Source organism: Pinus tabuliformis, chromosome 5_2, assembly GCF_031772625.1.
Source record: "Pinus tabuliformis cultivar Carrire ecotype Pingquan chromosome 5_2, CPIR1, whole genome shotgun sequence".
Taxonomy (NCBI): Eukaryota; Viridiplantae; Streptophyta; class Pinopsida; order Pinales; family Pinaceae; genus Pinus; species Pinus tabuliformis.
Genome location: NC_142306.1, coordinates 280,859,236 through 280,877,193, shown reverse-complemented (window position 1 = coordinate 280,877,193; position 17,958 = coordinate 280,859,236). Strand labels below are relative to the sequence as shown.

The 17,958-nt window shown below is 37.0% G+C and overlaps 1 protein-coding gene across 1 annotated transcript; it reads left to right on the top strand.

The window, feature by feature from the left end:
- The first annotated feature begins 15,667 nt into the window (after window positions 1-15,667).
- Window positions 15,668-17,163, top strand: LOC149158612 (protein LURP-one-related 8-like). Its single transcript, XM_089433339.1, has 3 exons — window positions 15,668-16,015; window positions 16,119-16,364; window positions 16,734-17,163. Exons 1-3 carry the CDS (start codon window positions 15,746-15,748, stop codon window positions 16,866-16,868), a joined length of 651 nt encoding a protein of 216 aa, XP_089289465.1. The 5' UTR covers window positions 15,668-15,745; the 3' UTR covers window positions 16,869-17,163.
- The last annotated feature ends 795 nt before the right edge of the window (window positions 17,164-17,958 follow it).

The window sequence follows — 17,958 nt, the reverse complement described above, 5'->3', positions numbered from 1 at the left end:
TTTTGGTTTTGTCCAGATATTTTTCCGTGAACAGGATAAAAATTTTCTATAGTATTTTTTTTAAACATTTGTTAAATAAAATGCTATAGTACTCCATGCACCTGCCATGCGCCTCAGTTTTTTAAAACTAACTTGTACTTGGATGTAACACGCTGTAAATCAGAATTGGAAGAAAAAAGGATAGTGTGTGAAAAAGTTGAAATACAGAAAACAAAAATAGAAGTAAATCAATTTTTCATATCATATGTAAAAGAACTTATATTCATATCTAAATGAAACATCCAGCTCCCCCATAAACTTTATGTAATGGATGAGATTGTATACTCCCTGTCATTAAAGGACAAGTAATGATTTTTGTCATGGATGCCCCCCCATATAATTTAAAGGTTCTCCCATTAAGATTTCCGGAAATGGATGGGCTCTCAAACACTCTGCCATTAAAAGACAAGCAAACCATTTATATTAAAAATAAGATTATATGAGTCAAAAAAATACTTATTAGGATAACAGTGATGTGGTACTTATTAGGATAAAAGCCTGGCAAACCATTTATATTAAAAATAATGTCGTATTGAAGAGACTATATCGAAGCGAGCTCTGCTCTGGCTCTTGCTTGTTATTCCAGATGAAGCAGCCTTCAACAGGATGAATCATCTGCTTTAGCATCCAACATGAATTGTTTATAGGTATTGACTGGACAAATTTCCTTCCTTCACAATATAATTCTGTGAAGGGAAATATCTGTGAGCCAACTTCATGCATCAATAGCCACAAAGGACTAAAGCACTGACTTCACTCTATCTTAGATTTTGTTTATTTCAAAACTACTAACCTATAAAATCAATAAGATGGAATGAGCTTCATGCTAATCTTTTATCATTCATTCCTACATAATGCTTTGAACCATCATTGGTCTCAGGAATGTATTTGAAAGTCCAATATTTGATGCATTGTTTTATTTGAGGGAAGCAAGCTCTTCTCTCGCTCTTGCTTGTTATTCCAGATAAAGCAGCCTTTAACAAGATCAACCATCTGCTTTAGCATCCAACATGAATTGTTTATAGGTATTGACTAGCCAGCTTTCTTTCCTTCACAATATAATTCTGCGATGGAAAATCTTCTCCCTTGAAGTATCTGTCTAGAATACCCTGCATTCCAGCTGCATATATTATCTGAAGTAGAGATTTTATGAACAATTAGTCAGAAAACTCTCAAGAATATCTCTGTACTTTTTATGTTTCCTATTTTCTGCTTCCAAAGATGACAAAAAATGATGAACTAATGACAACATTAAAGCTTTGTGCAATGGACCATGATGCAATATAATTGACTTTTTGAATTATTTATGAGGTATGTTTGTCAATCAAGGAAATTTCCAGAAACAAAGGGGTGAAATTGGATGAAATATGACACCTAGCCATCTATTGTAGTCCCAGAGATATGGGGAGTCATAGCATGGTTTGGCATGGAGCACCATGGATGATCTTTTGGAGCAGGTTGAGCAAACCAAGAGTTAGCAATGTACCTGTTTCCATCACTGCAATTGGCAGTTAGCAATGTGGTTGTTTCCATCACTGCAATTGGAAAGCTAACTTGTTATAACAAACAGGAACATAGTTTAGAAATTTAGAACACAGAAGAACGATTCATTGTCTTTTAGTTGCCTCCAAGAATGACAAAAAGACTACCAAAGCAGAAAAATACAGTTACATTGTTTTATTAGCAACATATCATCATGCTCTTTCTGAATCTGAGATAAATGTTTGATGATGGGACTTGTATGTCCATTATTGACATTGGGAAGTAAGAATTACATGGTGTTCTACCTCCTTTCACATGGTCTAATATAGAACCTAGAAGTCCACAAATGAAGTGGAAGCCCATTTACCAGAGATTTACCCAAATACTATATATTCACCAAATCAGACAAACAATGACTTGAGTATGGCTATAATCAAGAGAAACTTCAATAATGCTTTCCCACATAATTCTTTCCTCAATAATGCTTTGTCTTTAGAAAATCTTCGTCCATGACTCTAGTCATTAATTAGGATTTTCAATTCATGTATATTCAAATTGGAGCCAGCTTTAATCAACCATCTAAGCATGCAAACATTGGCATAAAAAAGAAGACGAGCTTCTGCCAGAGAAAAGGAGATCTCGAAGCATATGAGTCATTATTATCTCAAAGCTGCTTGTGACTCAACAATAGCAGACTTCTGGGCCCCAGGGGTTAGACTGAGAGGACAAAGCTCAGGGGGTTAATGCTCCTGCCTCAATTTGAATTCACAGACTTAACTGTTCTATGTGGCTGGGCCTCTCCATGGGACCTAGGGTTTATAGTGGCAGCCCAATGGACTCAAACCCATGCCTAGCGGGTATGAATCCACTCAGTTATTGATTCCCTTAATAGAAATAAAAACAACAGACTTTCCTGCAAGCCTCATACCATGCCACAGAATGGGCCTTACTGCAAATGGCCAAAGCCTCTAACTTTGTGTTTTAGCGCATTGGACATTGGGATTTTTCTCTCCCCTTGCATGCAGTTATGATATATAAGGGGGATTCTATCTTTATTGTGATTAACATGTTGACTCTGTTCCATCTGCATCTATGTTCCAGATTTATTTGCTTTTTAATCAAACCATCAATAAGGGCTTATAAATTTTCATGCATTGTTGCCAGCAGGACAATTGCTATTGCAGTATAGTTCTCATGCTAGATGGCCTACTTTCTTCTTTATCTATCCATATCTAGTTATCAAAAACATGGATTTCGAGTGCCTACTTTAATGAAGTCTCCACTAGTGGATGAGTCACACTGTCTGTACAACATTCTTGAAGGAAATCGGATGAGAAATGGAAAGACGACCTTAAGTAGTGCAAGAGAAATGCAATGGTATTTTGTATTCCTAAGCCTATTCAGAGAATGAATAATGCAGTGTGGAAAATGTGATTCCAACCTTCCCGATGATATTTTTTATAGAATTCCTAATTATTGTGAATTGCAAGTCTTTTCCAGACAGGGATAGCTTGTAAAAGATAAAATTCCATCACACAGTCAAGGAAACTCATCTGGTAGTGGTCCAAAGTACCTTCACAAAGGCCCTGGTACTTCATGAATTTAGAGGATGCATCTGGGTTTGCATGTGATCATGTTCTAGCGAAATGTTACAATTTGTTTTAAAAATTTAAACCAAAACAAAAATCTTGCATTGCATTCAGAAGTACAACTCACTTGGCCAAGGGAAGCAGTTAGAAAGTTTAAGGAGGTCAGCTTCCAGTATGTAAAGAGATAAGGAAATGTGGTAGGAGACCTATTGGCTAATATTGCAATAGAGGAGGAATAGAAGGATCAGACCTAAACACAAATTCACTATTTCAAAGGGTGGAAAAAGCCATGCAAGGCTATAAATTTAATAAGAATACTCCTGGCCAGCTCAAAGAGGGAGAAATCTTGTTGCGCAGGAATTGTAAAGCCATGAGGAGGAATTTAGAAGGACCTGTTTTAATTTGAGAATTTATGAGAGAGATACCACATAGAATTCCAAGGTTGAAAGTAGTTCAGCTTAATAATTTCAAAGGGTGGAAAAAGCCATGCAAGGCTATAAATTTAATAAGAATACTCCTAGCCAGCTCAAAGAGGGAGAAATCTTGTTGCACAAGAATTGTAAAGCCATGAGGAGGCATTGTCATGAGAGCGAAGGAATTTGCTGAGAAGTGCAAATTGGTGGGGAGAAGAAATGCATATTTAAATGCCCAAATAATAGTAAAGCATAGAAGACACCAGAGGTAGGAAGGGACCTAAGATAATGATCAAACAGGGGATAAAGAGGAAGCACCAAAGGAGCAATCTATCTTTCCCAATTTTGGAGTATCAATGCAACATGGCTCGTCAAGAGAGGCTTGTGGAATAAACTTCCAGGTTTCAGGAGGAGAGATTCTCTAGAAAATTTAAGGAGGCAAGGCAAGCTGTTTAGGCAACCTGGAGCTGTAAGACCTAGTACAGTCCAGGCCACAAAGAAATACCTTCTTGATGGTGAAGGATGAAACAGGAGGTGCAGTCTTTGGCTGGAAAGGGATTTGACCTGGAAGACAAGGAGAAAAGGAATGTGAATAAGTATTTTTCACCATGTTCAGTTCTTCATGGATTGCTGAACCAGTCGATTAAGTCATACCTTTAAACAAAGTCGATATTGCAAGGAGATGAGACTCCACTCTGCCCCGGCGTCCACAGCCTGCCGCCCTCCATTGCCAAGCTATGCTGAGCTGTGCGGCCGGGGTCACCAGATTGAAAGTAGGCAAGGAAGGCCCCGCTCAAGGGAACACCATCATCCAAATACAACCCATCCTACCTCTATGCGCTCCGGTTGGTTTGCATCACTACACAAACAAGAAAACCAGTGAAAAAAAAGATAACCCTAAAACAAAATAGAAGCAAAAGCAAGAAACTTGGCCTGGCGCTCCTCCTGTAGAAAACTCCACCCTGCGCGGCCCTCCTCATCCTCCTGGCCCTCCTCCTACAGAAAAAGCTCGTGTAGCACATGACGGACTGGCTAGGTAGATGGACGGGCTGGGCCAGGTTTAATTATTTTTTTAACTAATAACCGTTTTTTGATGTTTTCTTTAGACGGCAGAGAATTTTTGAATCCTCTAACAATAGATCTAACGGTTAAGATTAGGACAGAAAGACATTTAGGGGAGTTCATTTCAGAGGGAAACGCCTTACGGCGTAACTAGTTAATCGGTGTTATCTCAAAACAGGCAGAAAATAAAGCAAGCCATGGCCTTAAAGAGATAAACGGCGTTTCATCTTTTACTTGGGAGGTGGGAAGGAAACAATCATCGTTTCAAGAAAGGGAAATTTTGGAAACCAATATCCCGAATTGAAATGTAATTTGCCAAAATCAACTCCCAAGCCAACCAGGAGAAGCAATCAAAGGTGAAACTGCTCACAAGATTATCCCTTCTACTGCAATCACATACTTGGTAACTCATTTCCACAAAATACCACATCCATATGCTCGATGGTTACTAAAACCAAACCATTTGCATCGGTATGTGTGGCTAGCTTCCATCCCAGAGAAGAAAAAGACTAATCAATATTTTGTTTGTGGCATTACTGAAAATTGATAGACGCATGGGCATTTTCCTGTAGTTTTTGCCATCCGTAGACAGGAAGGGCACTGCAAATTATTGGCCTACATGTACATTTTTTGCGGAAAGCAGGGTAGGACATCAAATTTCTAGCCTGTTGTGTGGTGGTTTATTGGGGGAAAGCAAACATGCAACAGAGGAAGTACCATCCATATAATAGATCAAATCCTCTGCATCTACTGAAGTAAAAGAAGACTCACCATTTGTATCTCAGGTAATAGCCATCTGTAGGAGTCTCATCAGTAATGATGTTATTGTCGGAACGCTGCAATTGCACATATGGATTTAACTCGCAGCCTACCACAGGAATATCAGAAGGAAGGTGCATTCTGAACACGCTCAACATCATTTCAGGTCTCCGGTATGCAGTCAACGAATTGGTGAATGGAAATGATACTGCCAGTAACAGTAGTAGTATTATAGATGTCGGTACTCCACTTTTCTCTATAAATATCAAAGGGGTAAGCACAGGAGCCGCGAGGCCGATCCGCCATCAGACACCTTTATAGTCTGCCAACGTTACTGACCCAATATAAGATCCATCCACTTTTAATTCAAAGGCCTGCGAAGAACCCAACTTTTTATTGTTTAATTTATTAAATTGTCAATGTGACTGACCACTCACGGGCACTTTCCCAGATACCAAGCATCGCTGAGGACTCATTGGGTGTCACTGTATACCAGGGGATTTCGTATGGGATCTCTGTTAGAATCAGGTGTTGAGCCCTAGAACTGTAAAACAAAGCCGAAGACCACCAAAAAGAGAATTCCTTCAAATGCGAACCCGAATCCACGACGCAACTCCTCATTCATCCTAATTATCAGAAGCCGAAATAGGTGGGAGATTACCTTGTTCGTTCAAGGAAAGCTGAGAACGATGAGAGCTTACCTTGTTTGTTCAAGGAAAGCCCAGAAGAAAGAGGGTTTGGCGGGGGAGATTCGAACTGTGCTAGGTAGACAGACTGGCTAGGTAGACGGACGGGCTGGGCTGGGTTTAATTAATTTTTTAACTAATAACTGTTTTTTAATGTTTTCTTTGGACGACAGAGAATTGTTGAATCATCTAACAATAGATCTAACGGTTAAGATTAGGACAGAAAGATATTTAGGGGAGTTCATTCTAGAGAGAAATGCCTTACATGTAGATTTTTTTTAATGGAATATTATTCTTGTTAGTGTACTACGCCTTTCAGAGGTGCATTTTTCATTCAATTTCTTGAAAACTATTTTTTCTTTAAAGGAATTAAAAATATTCAATATGAATATTTTATTAATGAATTTAATGTGAATTTACAAAAATAAATTAAATTAGAAATATATGTAAAACAATTTTAAGGGTAAAATATATTTTATGATAGTTGAATTGAATATGATTTATTTTAAATATTAATTTGCAAAGTAAAAATAAATAAAAACTATGATATATAATTTATTTTTATATATATAAAAAATAAAATAATATGTATATATTAAAAAAAGTAATTATGGATTTTGTATTAATGCAGTCAAGTTTGAAGATCATAATCTTTTGCATCTTTAACACTATCTTTTTCTTTTGCATTCAAAAAGATCCAAAAAAAAAACGTATTCTCATGCTCTTATGTCTACATACAATTGTTCTAAGCAAACTATCCTCATATAACCTCCAAAATGCTTCAAAACTACTATGTATTTACAAAACATAAACTAAGCTAGCAAACATTACTACTCTTCACAGTTTTCCCTGAGATCAGGATCCCTTCAATTCATTGATTTACAAATATTGGAAAGAGGAAGAGGACGCTTCACTAGTTGCCACAATCTATGAATCGTAAGTCGTCTCCTATTGCGCCCCAAATCCTTCATCTTCTTCATTGCTCTCCCTGGCTACTTTTGATCTAGAAGGAAAGTTCAAATTGCCCATCTTGATTTTAAAAAAAATCGTCGCCACCTATAACCTTTTGAATTTTGTCTCCACTAAATTAATTTTTTGTTTCGCAAGTAAAAATGGGTGGGAAACTTAGTAGCATCATTTCTCCCTGCCTAGAAACCAACTTACAATAAACTCTATGGAACTCGTCAATTGGGATAAATAGACATTGTTTTACTCATCCCTAGAGTTGTGGTGATTCTCCATTAGGATGAACGTGACATGATCCTCTGAATCTCCCAGACCAAATGAAACCAGATGGGAAACCCTGTAATAGTAGGATCATACCTCCTCCTCTGATAACCATACAACTTACCTTCCTTGAATAAGAAATCCTCACTACGCTTTCAATGTCACATTATTTTCCATGCCATCACCTAACATAGAAATCCAAAACCATAATTCTCAATCTACAATTTGTAACTTGCTCCATTACTATCTTGAAGCTCAGGTGTGTTTCCTAAGTGTCAAATGTGAAGTTGTTAATTCTAAGTTTTCGCTTGAATTTATCAATGGAAGGGTTAATCATGCATCTGTCCACTAACAGATATTGGAGTATGTGGGTGCTTCAGTTGAGTACACAGATCTAGGCCTATGCATAGGAAATGGGATACCAAAACAATAAGGATGTAATAGTATATAATTATATGTTTGTGTATGTTCTGAAAATAGAACAATATACATCCCATACCTTAATTCATTTTATAATTTTGACTGCTACATTTGTGTCCTTAGACAAAATAATTCTTTTCATGGTAAGGGCTTCTAAATTGGACTTCCATCATCCAAGATCAACACTCTTTGTTCTAAGGTGGCACCCTTGTTAGCTAAAGAATATGCTACTAAATTGAGGTTGCTTATAACATGAAAGAATTCCATGCTTTCAAAGTTACAAATTTGGACACTTATCCTATGCAGAATGGGAATTTAGGTATGCTTAGAGTTATCTTTTAACTTGACCATAAGTTGGACTGCAATCATCGATCCACCAAAGACATATAGATGTTGAATTTCCCTTAAATTTCTAAGTCTAATCCTTCCCATAACACTAAATATCCAACCTAGTTGTTGGTTGAAGTTCCTAGACCCCAAGCATACTAAATCTCTCATTCTTCATTGGGGCGAAAAATAACCCCTCTTGCTCATGCCTCCACAAGTAATATAAAAATAATTAATCAAGTAATATATTATAATTTTAAATTCAATTTATTTAAAAAAAAAATTAGACATGGGAAACTAGCAACCTCCCAAGATATATGCAACAGCGTGCAAGCCACATATATCAGAAACTCATAGTTCATCCTAGGACATAAACATCTTGAGATCATTGGAAACTGGAGCGAGAATCCCAAACTTCAACAGGACACCTATCCTTTCAACCTTACTATGACAGGACATTTCACAAGAGACTTGAACCTGGGTGGATGGGATGAAAAACCACCATCTCAACCATTCGAGTTAAGAACCATCGACAAATTTATTTAAAAAATATTATATATAATTTTTTTTATTTTTTAAGGGGGGATAGGAGGGGGAGGGGTCTTGTATAGATCTGATTGCAATTTGAACACAATGTATTCCTAGAGTTTGGGTTCCATGATAAACAACCAAGTTGAATTGCATGGCCTCCTACAAGTCCTCCTTATCATGAAAGATAGATGGATATCCAACATAGTCATAATGGGAGATTCTCTTCTTGTCATTAACCATATTTATATTGGCACCTTGTCTAAGTAAAGTTTCCTGAAATCCTAATAAGAAGAATCACAACATTACTTGAAGAAAGCCCACAAAACAGTGAACTAGGAATTACGTTGACTCGGCTTGCCATATCCAATTTAGGAAATTAGAATTAAATGCAACATATAGCTAGTGCAATATTCCATGGATTAAACCAACATTTCATGGCTTTGAAAATGAACTTGCTCAAGACTAATCATGCAATCTATGAAATAATATGTAATCCCCAAATTTCTTGTCAAATCATAAATCATCAAGCCACACAAGTGGTTGGGAGCATGAAAAAGTTTGTGGCATATAATGGTGTCACTCTCCTCCTACCAAATCACGTGCATACATCCTAGGGTACATCACCTCTATATCGAAAACCATTCTCCTTCACTCTCATGTTGTACTCTCATGGCAAGAGAATGATCTCTAACCATTTTATTTCAAATATTCCTCCAAGTTCAACTCATATGCAATGGAATGAAATCATGACCCTCCCTTCTCACAATTAATCAAAATTCAATGTAGGAGGGTGTACTAATAAATTATTTTGGATTTTAAATCAAGTTCAAGGGGCTTACTGAAGATATGTAAATTCAAACCTCATGTTGGTGACTATTAGAGGCATATCTTCCAGCCTAGAGCATGCTCTTCCTGTGAAATTCTCTGGGCTGGGGATTGACAATACTCCTAGACATTGCTACCTCTTTGGGTTTGGCTCCCTTCTTATTTGGTTCCCTCAAGCAGGAGTAGTAGGATGGGCCCTCTTGAGGTGTTATCTTGGCTATTCTGTCGATGTTCTTGGAACTTAGAAATATCCCTATGATATAGCCAATTCCCCAGGATACCTCAATATCATGTGGATTGTTCTAAGGTGGTAAGTTACCATCTTGGTTGCAAACTAGGAACTTCATAAATAAGTGTTGCTTCTTTCCATACAGATTGCAGAATCCAACACTCGGTGAAACCACAAGAAGTAGTATGTGGAAAAAACCTCTAGATTAGGCTGCCAATAGCCATGGCACAGGGAATACAAATTGTGTTGGTGTAGACGCAATAGTTCATCAGAAACAAAAAATAGATGGCATCATGTACAACTTAAGGTTTGGAATCTAAAAATGCAATATTAAATGTTATCCACAACTCAATTCCAAAATGAGAATCTCTCTGTCCAGGAAAATATCACCAAGCAGGGTGATGAATTGGATGCCTTTTGAAGTCAAATGAGGTCTATTCAAAACGAGATAAATCACTTGACTACCTATATCTTGGAGATGGATGAGGTGGCTCAAATAAATGAAGAACGGAGGTTGAACCTCAATAAGTCATCCACATGATAGTTTTTCAATATCTATGTCTTACGCCACCTTGTAAATATCATCTTTTGCAGGGTTAATTTTATCATGTATATAGCTATCAAAACAACAAAAAAGTTTATATATTTTGGGGTCTCTTTAGCAATCTATCAATAGTATTCATATATTTGAATTACCAACAAGAGAAAGATGTTGTAAACTTCATGAGTGAAGGTTTTAACCCTATACATAAATTACTTATAAACGAATTCTTAAAGAAATAGAGAAATATACAATGACGAGAACATGAAACATACATAAAGATTTTTCTCCTATAACACAAAACCGAGAAAACCATATTGATTTTTCATTATATTCCTTTGAATGTTACAATACATCATATGCATTCCAAAACATTCATAAACACTAATCCATTAACCCTGGATTAGAACGTAACCATAGTTCCCTTAAATAGATGTATAAAACCATGGGCATAATCATCATGCTCAAAACCAGGTGCAAAACCATGGGTGGGTCTGCCCGCCATCCTTGGGTCTACTCATCCATCATTGGGTCCAGATAAAAAAAATTGGGGCGCTACTCCGAACCCTATGTGGGGGGCTACCACCCCCTTACAAGACCCCAAATGGGTTGTCGCCCCCCTTTCAACCCCTGCTACGCCTAACACAATGTAATAGCCCTTAGAGCTAATCATGTAAAAGATATAAGACATACCCAACATTAAATAATAATTGTACCCAAACACAAATCTAATTATATATATATATATATATATATATATATATAGATATAGATATATATATAAATATAAAACAATAAATTTTAACTTGATTTCAATACAAATAAATAATTAATATATTATAATTTCAAATTCAATTTATTTAAAAAATATTATTTATATATTTTTTTAAATTTTTAATAAAAAAAATATTTATTCCCTTTTAATTTGAAGGATTTTAAACTTGGATTTCAAAAGAAACTCAATAATCACTATATTTTTATTGAAATGAGATAACCATGTAGAATTTTCATTTTTATTGAAATGAGATAATCATGTATATTGGAGGGATTTTAAACTTGGATTTCAAAAGAAATTCAATAATCACTATATTTTTATTGAAATGAGATAACCATGTAGAAATTTCGTTTTTATTGAAATGAGATAACCATGTAAAATTTCAAGATTTCTAATATGTGGTCATTCTAACTTGAATTTCTCGATCCAGTGAAATCCAAAAAAGTGCAAACATATTTATTATTCTTCTTTATCATCTTTATGAAGTAATCACCATAGTGAGTTTGCATGGTTGAAGTCAAAGCCAAACTGAGTTTTTATTTGGCAGTATGAGAACATCATTGGTTTTAAGCTGTAAAATAAATACATACAAAAAAAATGGTTTGTTATTGAAATTTGTCTACATAGGCATACTTTGGATCCATACATTTATTTAATATTCATCACGAAAACGTAAAATATATAAGTAATAATATTCCTATATCCGTTTTCGACTCGAGGTAACTACATAGGAATTTTTAAAAAATCGATATATGTGACCACAAATTTTTATGATACTTTCATTAGTATAAAATGTTAGCATCAATATTTATTTCACTTGGTCTTAGGGTTGGAAATTAATTTGGTATATATAATAAGGACTCTATTAATTTATTCGTAGGTTATGGTTTAAAGGAAATCCATCATTAGTTTGTAATTATAAAGTATAGATTATAGATTATTAATGTGAGTGTTAAAAAGAATTTTACAAAATTATTAATATGTATTTATAGTTTTCGATAAATAAGGTAAGAAAAGATAACATTATTCAAACCGTGATATCAAGTAAAGAGTGGTTGTGAGTATTTATCTGTGTGTTTATTTTCAACTTTCTTTATAGTTTCATTCCATTCCCATGTTTGTTTTGGGGACTAGTTATCATTTTCAAGAATGATGGGTTAGATGTGATGCTATTTATTCAATCATCTTGTGACTAGGTTGCTTCTCCTTTTATTAGCAGTGTTATTGAGAAACCAACATCGAAGGCCCCTTTACACATTGAATCAAACTTATATTCAAAAATATTGATTATGTGTAAGGTATATTCTTTTACTACTTGTGTCCTTTCAATGGTATGAGCCACTATGTTCTTGACCAACCAATAAGTCTTAGCAATCATTTTTTTTCTTCAATGTGGAAATGGATATGCCAAAGACCTAACCCTACACCTCTTCAAGGAATTGGTTCTCTTTTAATTTATTTTGTCTTTCCTCAACTTCAAACTAACATTAGAAAAGTTTGATTTTTATAGGGTATCTTCTTTTGATACATGTGTTGTTTTAATGGCTTTGGTCACTATGTTCTTGACTAGCCAATAGGTCTTAGTAATAGAAAATATTTTTTTCTTGAGTGTGGGAAGGGACATGGTTAAAGACTCAAATTTTTATCTCTCCAATGATATGGGTCTCCATCAATTTATTTTTCCTTTCCAACTCTTACATCTATTTTTGAGCTTCCTCTGAGCACTAGATGTATTAAAGTTTTTCCATCCCCCAAGCACTTCCAGTGTCATAGGAGTGATTGGGGTGTTTAGAGAAGGAGGTTATATTTTCCCAAACATTGTTATTATGCTTCCTCCCTCCTTTGGTTTGCATAATTCCCCTTGCTATTATTCTCTAATAATCAAAGACCCTTTCAACAACAACACTCTAACTACGCACTCTCTCTAGCACAATTGAGAACATATGAAGGGACCAAGAAACGAAATGTGACTCCTATAGGATTAAGATCAACTAACATAGAGCCCTGGCCATCTAAAGAATTTTACATTGCCAAACCTCTATCCTTCTTTAGAAAACCACAAATACTAGAGAACCCATAAACAAGGTAGCATATAAATTATTCAAAGGAAAGGCAATGCCATAAAATAAACAAAGGACTAATAGAAGACCATGAGATTGTATACCCTCACAAGCCTATGAACCCACCTAGGAGAGAGCCCCCTCATGATCATTAGTCAGTCGATGCCACTCGCCTAGTTATCATGCCCACCCATAAGTGCAACCATCCTCCACCTTACTTTTCAATAATCCCAACCTCTCATTACCAAGTCCCTATAGGACCAAATTCTAGAAAATTCTAACATTAGGATGGAGTTAAAATTATTGGAGGAGTTCACACTTCTGCACATCATTTCCTTCCACATCAAGATGTAGAGCCACAACATGTTTCCAGAGACTCGAACCCACACAGTTGGGGAAATAAATTGTTCACTAAATCACTTGAGCTAAGATCTTATAACTTCAATGATCCAATTTTTTGTGAGATTATAAATTTTAGCTAGTTAAATCACATTTTTAATGCATAAATAAATTTAGCCCCATAAAAAAGATAGTGCAGACCTACAAATCGCACAAATCCCTACTGAATTTAGAAAAAATAAAAAAATTTCCAAAAATTAAACTACAACTATTATAAATTAAATAATATTTTTATATTTTTTAAATACTAAAATAATTGGTATAAATTAAATAATATTTTTATATCTTTTAAATACTTGAATAATTCCCTGGATGCGGGTGACTAATGGTGCCGTCACGGCACTGACCTTTCGGGCGGACAAGTGGAATGATCACATGGCCTCCCGCAACGCCATTCTTAATGGCATTTTAATGCAGCCAGAAAGCAAAAAACCATTAATGAAGGGAGAGAGCTGAGGCCACCTACTTCTGGCTCTGGACCTTAAGATGGAGAATAATCTGCGGCCTTCCCCGGCTCTGCCTCCTCTCGCCTGCAATTGCCTTCCTGCAGCAGCTCAGTCAAGCTCCAGAACGGCCACGGGGCAACGATGTCAGCTTCTCTGCTGCATCGAGCTAAATGACGGTGCCCATTTCTCCCATAACCCACTCTGCTATTTCAGAATTGTTGTTCCAGGCCTCAATTCTACCACTGGCACCCGTTTTCCTCACTCCCCTGTCTTCTCAAGCCTCTCTACCCCATCTCCTGCCTCTCCAAACACCCAGCGCACTGTAATTCACCCTGTCAATATGCCCCGCCTCAGGCACAAAATGAGAAGCTGCAAGGGAAGCAGTAGAGGGAGAGCTATCCGCCCTCCCTCGCAGTCCCCATCGAACTCGGCTCAGGCGTACTCCTCCTCGCCTTCGACCACAACTCATAGCAGAGGTCGCCATCCCAACACTCGTAGTGGAAGAAGGCAAGACCAGAGAGCTAGCCAAAGGCACTTGGAGGAAAACCAGACCCCTCAAACCAACACTGAGCCAATGTTGAACCCCACGCACTCCACTCAATTCCATTTCAAATGCACCCTGAACTGCCCCTGTATAATCGCCACAGTCTCTGTTGCATTTAGGGAGGAACCACAATGCACCTCTGCCTCGGACAGCATCACTCAGAACAGGACGGGTGAAAGCAGGAGGGACAACTCGCAGGCAGAACAACTCGGAACAACTTGGAACAGAATGGAGGTTGGCGGAACTGCCCGGAACAGGATGGAAGCTGCTCGCTCTAGTTAGGAAGCTTTGCATAAGACAAGTAACTCCCCTGATGGTCAAGGGAGGGTGGCAGCAGGAATGAACAGTCCAGACGGCAAAGAGAAGCGGGATGCTACGACCAGTGGCAAGCAGCAAACCGACGACGAAGACCCTTATGCATACGGGTGTCTCATCGTGGAGGAGACACAACCACCTGCTGACACCTAGCAGGCTTCATGTTTTCCAGGTTCCTAGTCATCAGATCCTCTTTGGTCTTTTTTGTGGTTTTTATGTGATAGCTGCCACGTGGAAAACTCTCAAACATGGTTATTATAAGCTAGTTTCCCCTGCGTGGGCAGCTTTCTCCTTCTTTGGACTAGTTTCCCCGCATGGGCAGTGTTTTTTCTTCAGTGACTATTTGATAAACACACAGTAAATTTCTCTGAGACAAATTCTGCAAAAGCCGATGCCTCTTTGTAACTCTATCCGATGCCTCTTTGTAACTCTATTTTTTTTTGTATCCGTAATAGAATTACTGTGTCTTAAAAAAAATACTTGAATAATTGGATTATAATTTTTAACTATGAAAATTATCCCTACCAAATAATTTAATGATCAAAATCCATTTACCGACACCTTTCACGATCTATAGCGTTCATAAAGTTAACCATAAAAAGCCCTAGAAAGAAAAAGATAATGTCAAGCTCATCGCTGGGAGTGGAGGGATTCACGGCATTCTTTACGACAGAATATGACCACGTCAAAACCAATTGTCCCCACATGTATACATCTGGGTTGCGACTACAACCTCGGTCTTCGGCATATTCCGCACGATAGCCAACCTTACAGTTTCCAATTTTTAATAATTTCCCCGCCAACTTATAAACATTATTAGCCGGCCACTCACACGTGGCTTATTCCCCAACCTTGCAATCGTTTAAATATCAATATACTGTTGCCGGAGGAGGTGAGACGATAAGATTGATCAATATGAAGTGATTAGGGTTATTATTTTAAGCGGTGGCGTGACTCTGAAGATGGCCAGAGCCGTGAGATCAATATAAGAGCATCGACCGCACGAGGGGTCGTCAGAGTTCGAGTCGCCTCGCATTATTTCTTTACTGCCGATTCCCGGCCTGCCTCGCTCGCTCATGTTCTCAGAAACAATGCTTGTAAAGATTCACCCACACGACCCAAAGCTCGCAGAGCGTGTTGTAATCAACAATAATTTGTACTGCAAGGACTCTCTCACAGTGTTCACAGTTTGGAAAAAATCTCTCCTGTTCAGCTGCAGCGGCTTCACTGTCTTCGATCCCAGCGGGAACCTTGTCTTCAGAGTGGACAACTATGGTTCCGATTCCAGGAGCGGCTTCGTTCTCATGGACGCTGCAGGAATGGCTCTCCTCACACTGCGACGCAAGGTATATATATATATAAATATCGATGATCTTTTTGTAATGAAGAAGAATTAGATCTCTGCCACAGATGAAAAGGCGATTAATTATATTATTTTATGTGAAACAGAGGCTGACTCTGTGTAATGAATGGCAAGGTTTCTTGGGAGAATTCCAGGCCCCCAAAAAACCATTGTTTGCGGTGAGAAGGAAGCCCTTTCTGCTATGTCCCTCAGAGACATTAGCAAAGGTGTATGTGGCTTCTTTGGCTAATTACAGGAAGTCGAAGTTGCACTGTGAATACCTGCATATTGAAGGATGTTATGCCAAGCGTTCCTTCGCCTTTCTTGACAGCTTTGGCAACGTGGTTGCAGAGGTGTGTTTGAAGCTGTTTTTTTTTCACCTTTCTTGACAGCTTTGGCAACGTAGTTGCAGAGGTGTGTTTGAAGCTGTTTTTTTCACCTTTCTTGACAGCTTTGGCAACGTGGTTGCAGAGGTGTGTTTCAAGCTGTTTTTTTTAAGACTAGGTTGAGATTAGGTCGGGGTTAGCTTTATTAATGGGATGTAAAATACAGATTCATTTACAATGACATGATTATCACCCAAAAAAATTAAGACTAGGTTGAGATTAGGCTGGCCTAGCCTTTTTTAATATGACAGAAATTATTTACAATAAAATAATTATCACAAAAATTGTGAGACTTTAATATAAAACAATGTTCTGAAAATATTTGTGATTTTGCAGGTGAAGCCAAAGCAGGTGAGACCAGAGATAACACTGGGAGGAGATGTGTTCAATCTGATATTGCGGTCTGGCTATGACCAATCTTTTGTCATGGGGTTGATTATGGTTCTTGATCAGATGTTGGGGTCTCACTGATCTGGCGTTGTTACCAGAATGAAAGAGGAGGGAATATGTTTTTGGTTTTCCTGCCTTCTTGGCATTGGAATCGCCACACCAAACCGAAAGAGAACTGAAAAATGTGCAGGCCTCCCTGTCACTGGTTTCATACACGATTTTGCAGATGAAGAAAGTAGAGCAAACTCCTTTCCGTGCCATTGTGTATAACGAAACCCAAATAACACGACACGCTAGATTTTAAAAAGAAATACACATGTAGTTGTCCGTTTCGCCTCAAGTATCTTGTACAGGTATTGTAAGCTCAGTCGCTTAGTGAAGGTTTAGATATTTTCGTAATGTTAATTTATTATTAATATACTGTAAATTGTACTAAATATTGTAAAGGCTGTAAATTGGTATTATATGGAAAAAGAATATACATGAAAAGAGACTTGTTAGGTTATATAATCTAGATGTTGTTTAGTTTAACATTGTTTCATTTGCTATATAAATTACTGACTCTAAGAATAGGTAATAAATTAAATTAATTTGTTATAATGGAGATCTCAATTTCATGAGGTATGAGCCATTTAGGCGAGTTATATGACCGGTCTAGTTGTACTAATTTCACAAATTTCCCTAGAGTTACATGTATACTACCCAATAATTGAGATTTTTCTACAAAGATTATAATTATTTTGTCTAAATATTTTATCCCTTTTAGAAGGGATCATAGAAGTGTGCTTAATTATTTTGTTTAAATCTTTTATCCTTTTTATGATGACCTTGAGAATGAGATGACTTTTTTAGAAGGGATCATAGAGGTGTGCTTAATTATTTTGTTTAAATTTTTTATCCTTTTTATGATGACCTTGAGAATGAGATGATTTCATTAGAAGGGATCTTTGTTCTTCTCAAAAAAGCATGTTACATGCTACAAGATGTTTTGTGACCTATTAAAACAAAAACCTAAATGGGCCATGGTTGAAGAAACATTTCATGTTCAACCCCAAAATGGTTAATCAATCTTCACTAGCCAAGAGAAGAAAATTTGAAGGCATTCGACTAATCACCATCTTCTACTTTAAATAAAATATGACCCTACAAACAATATGACATGTGACAAAAT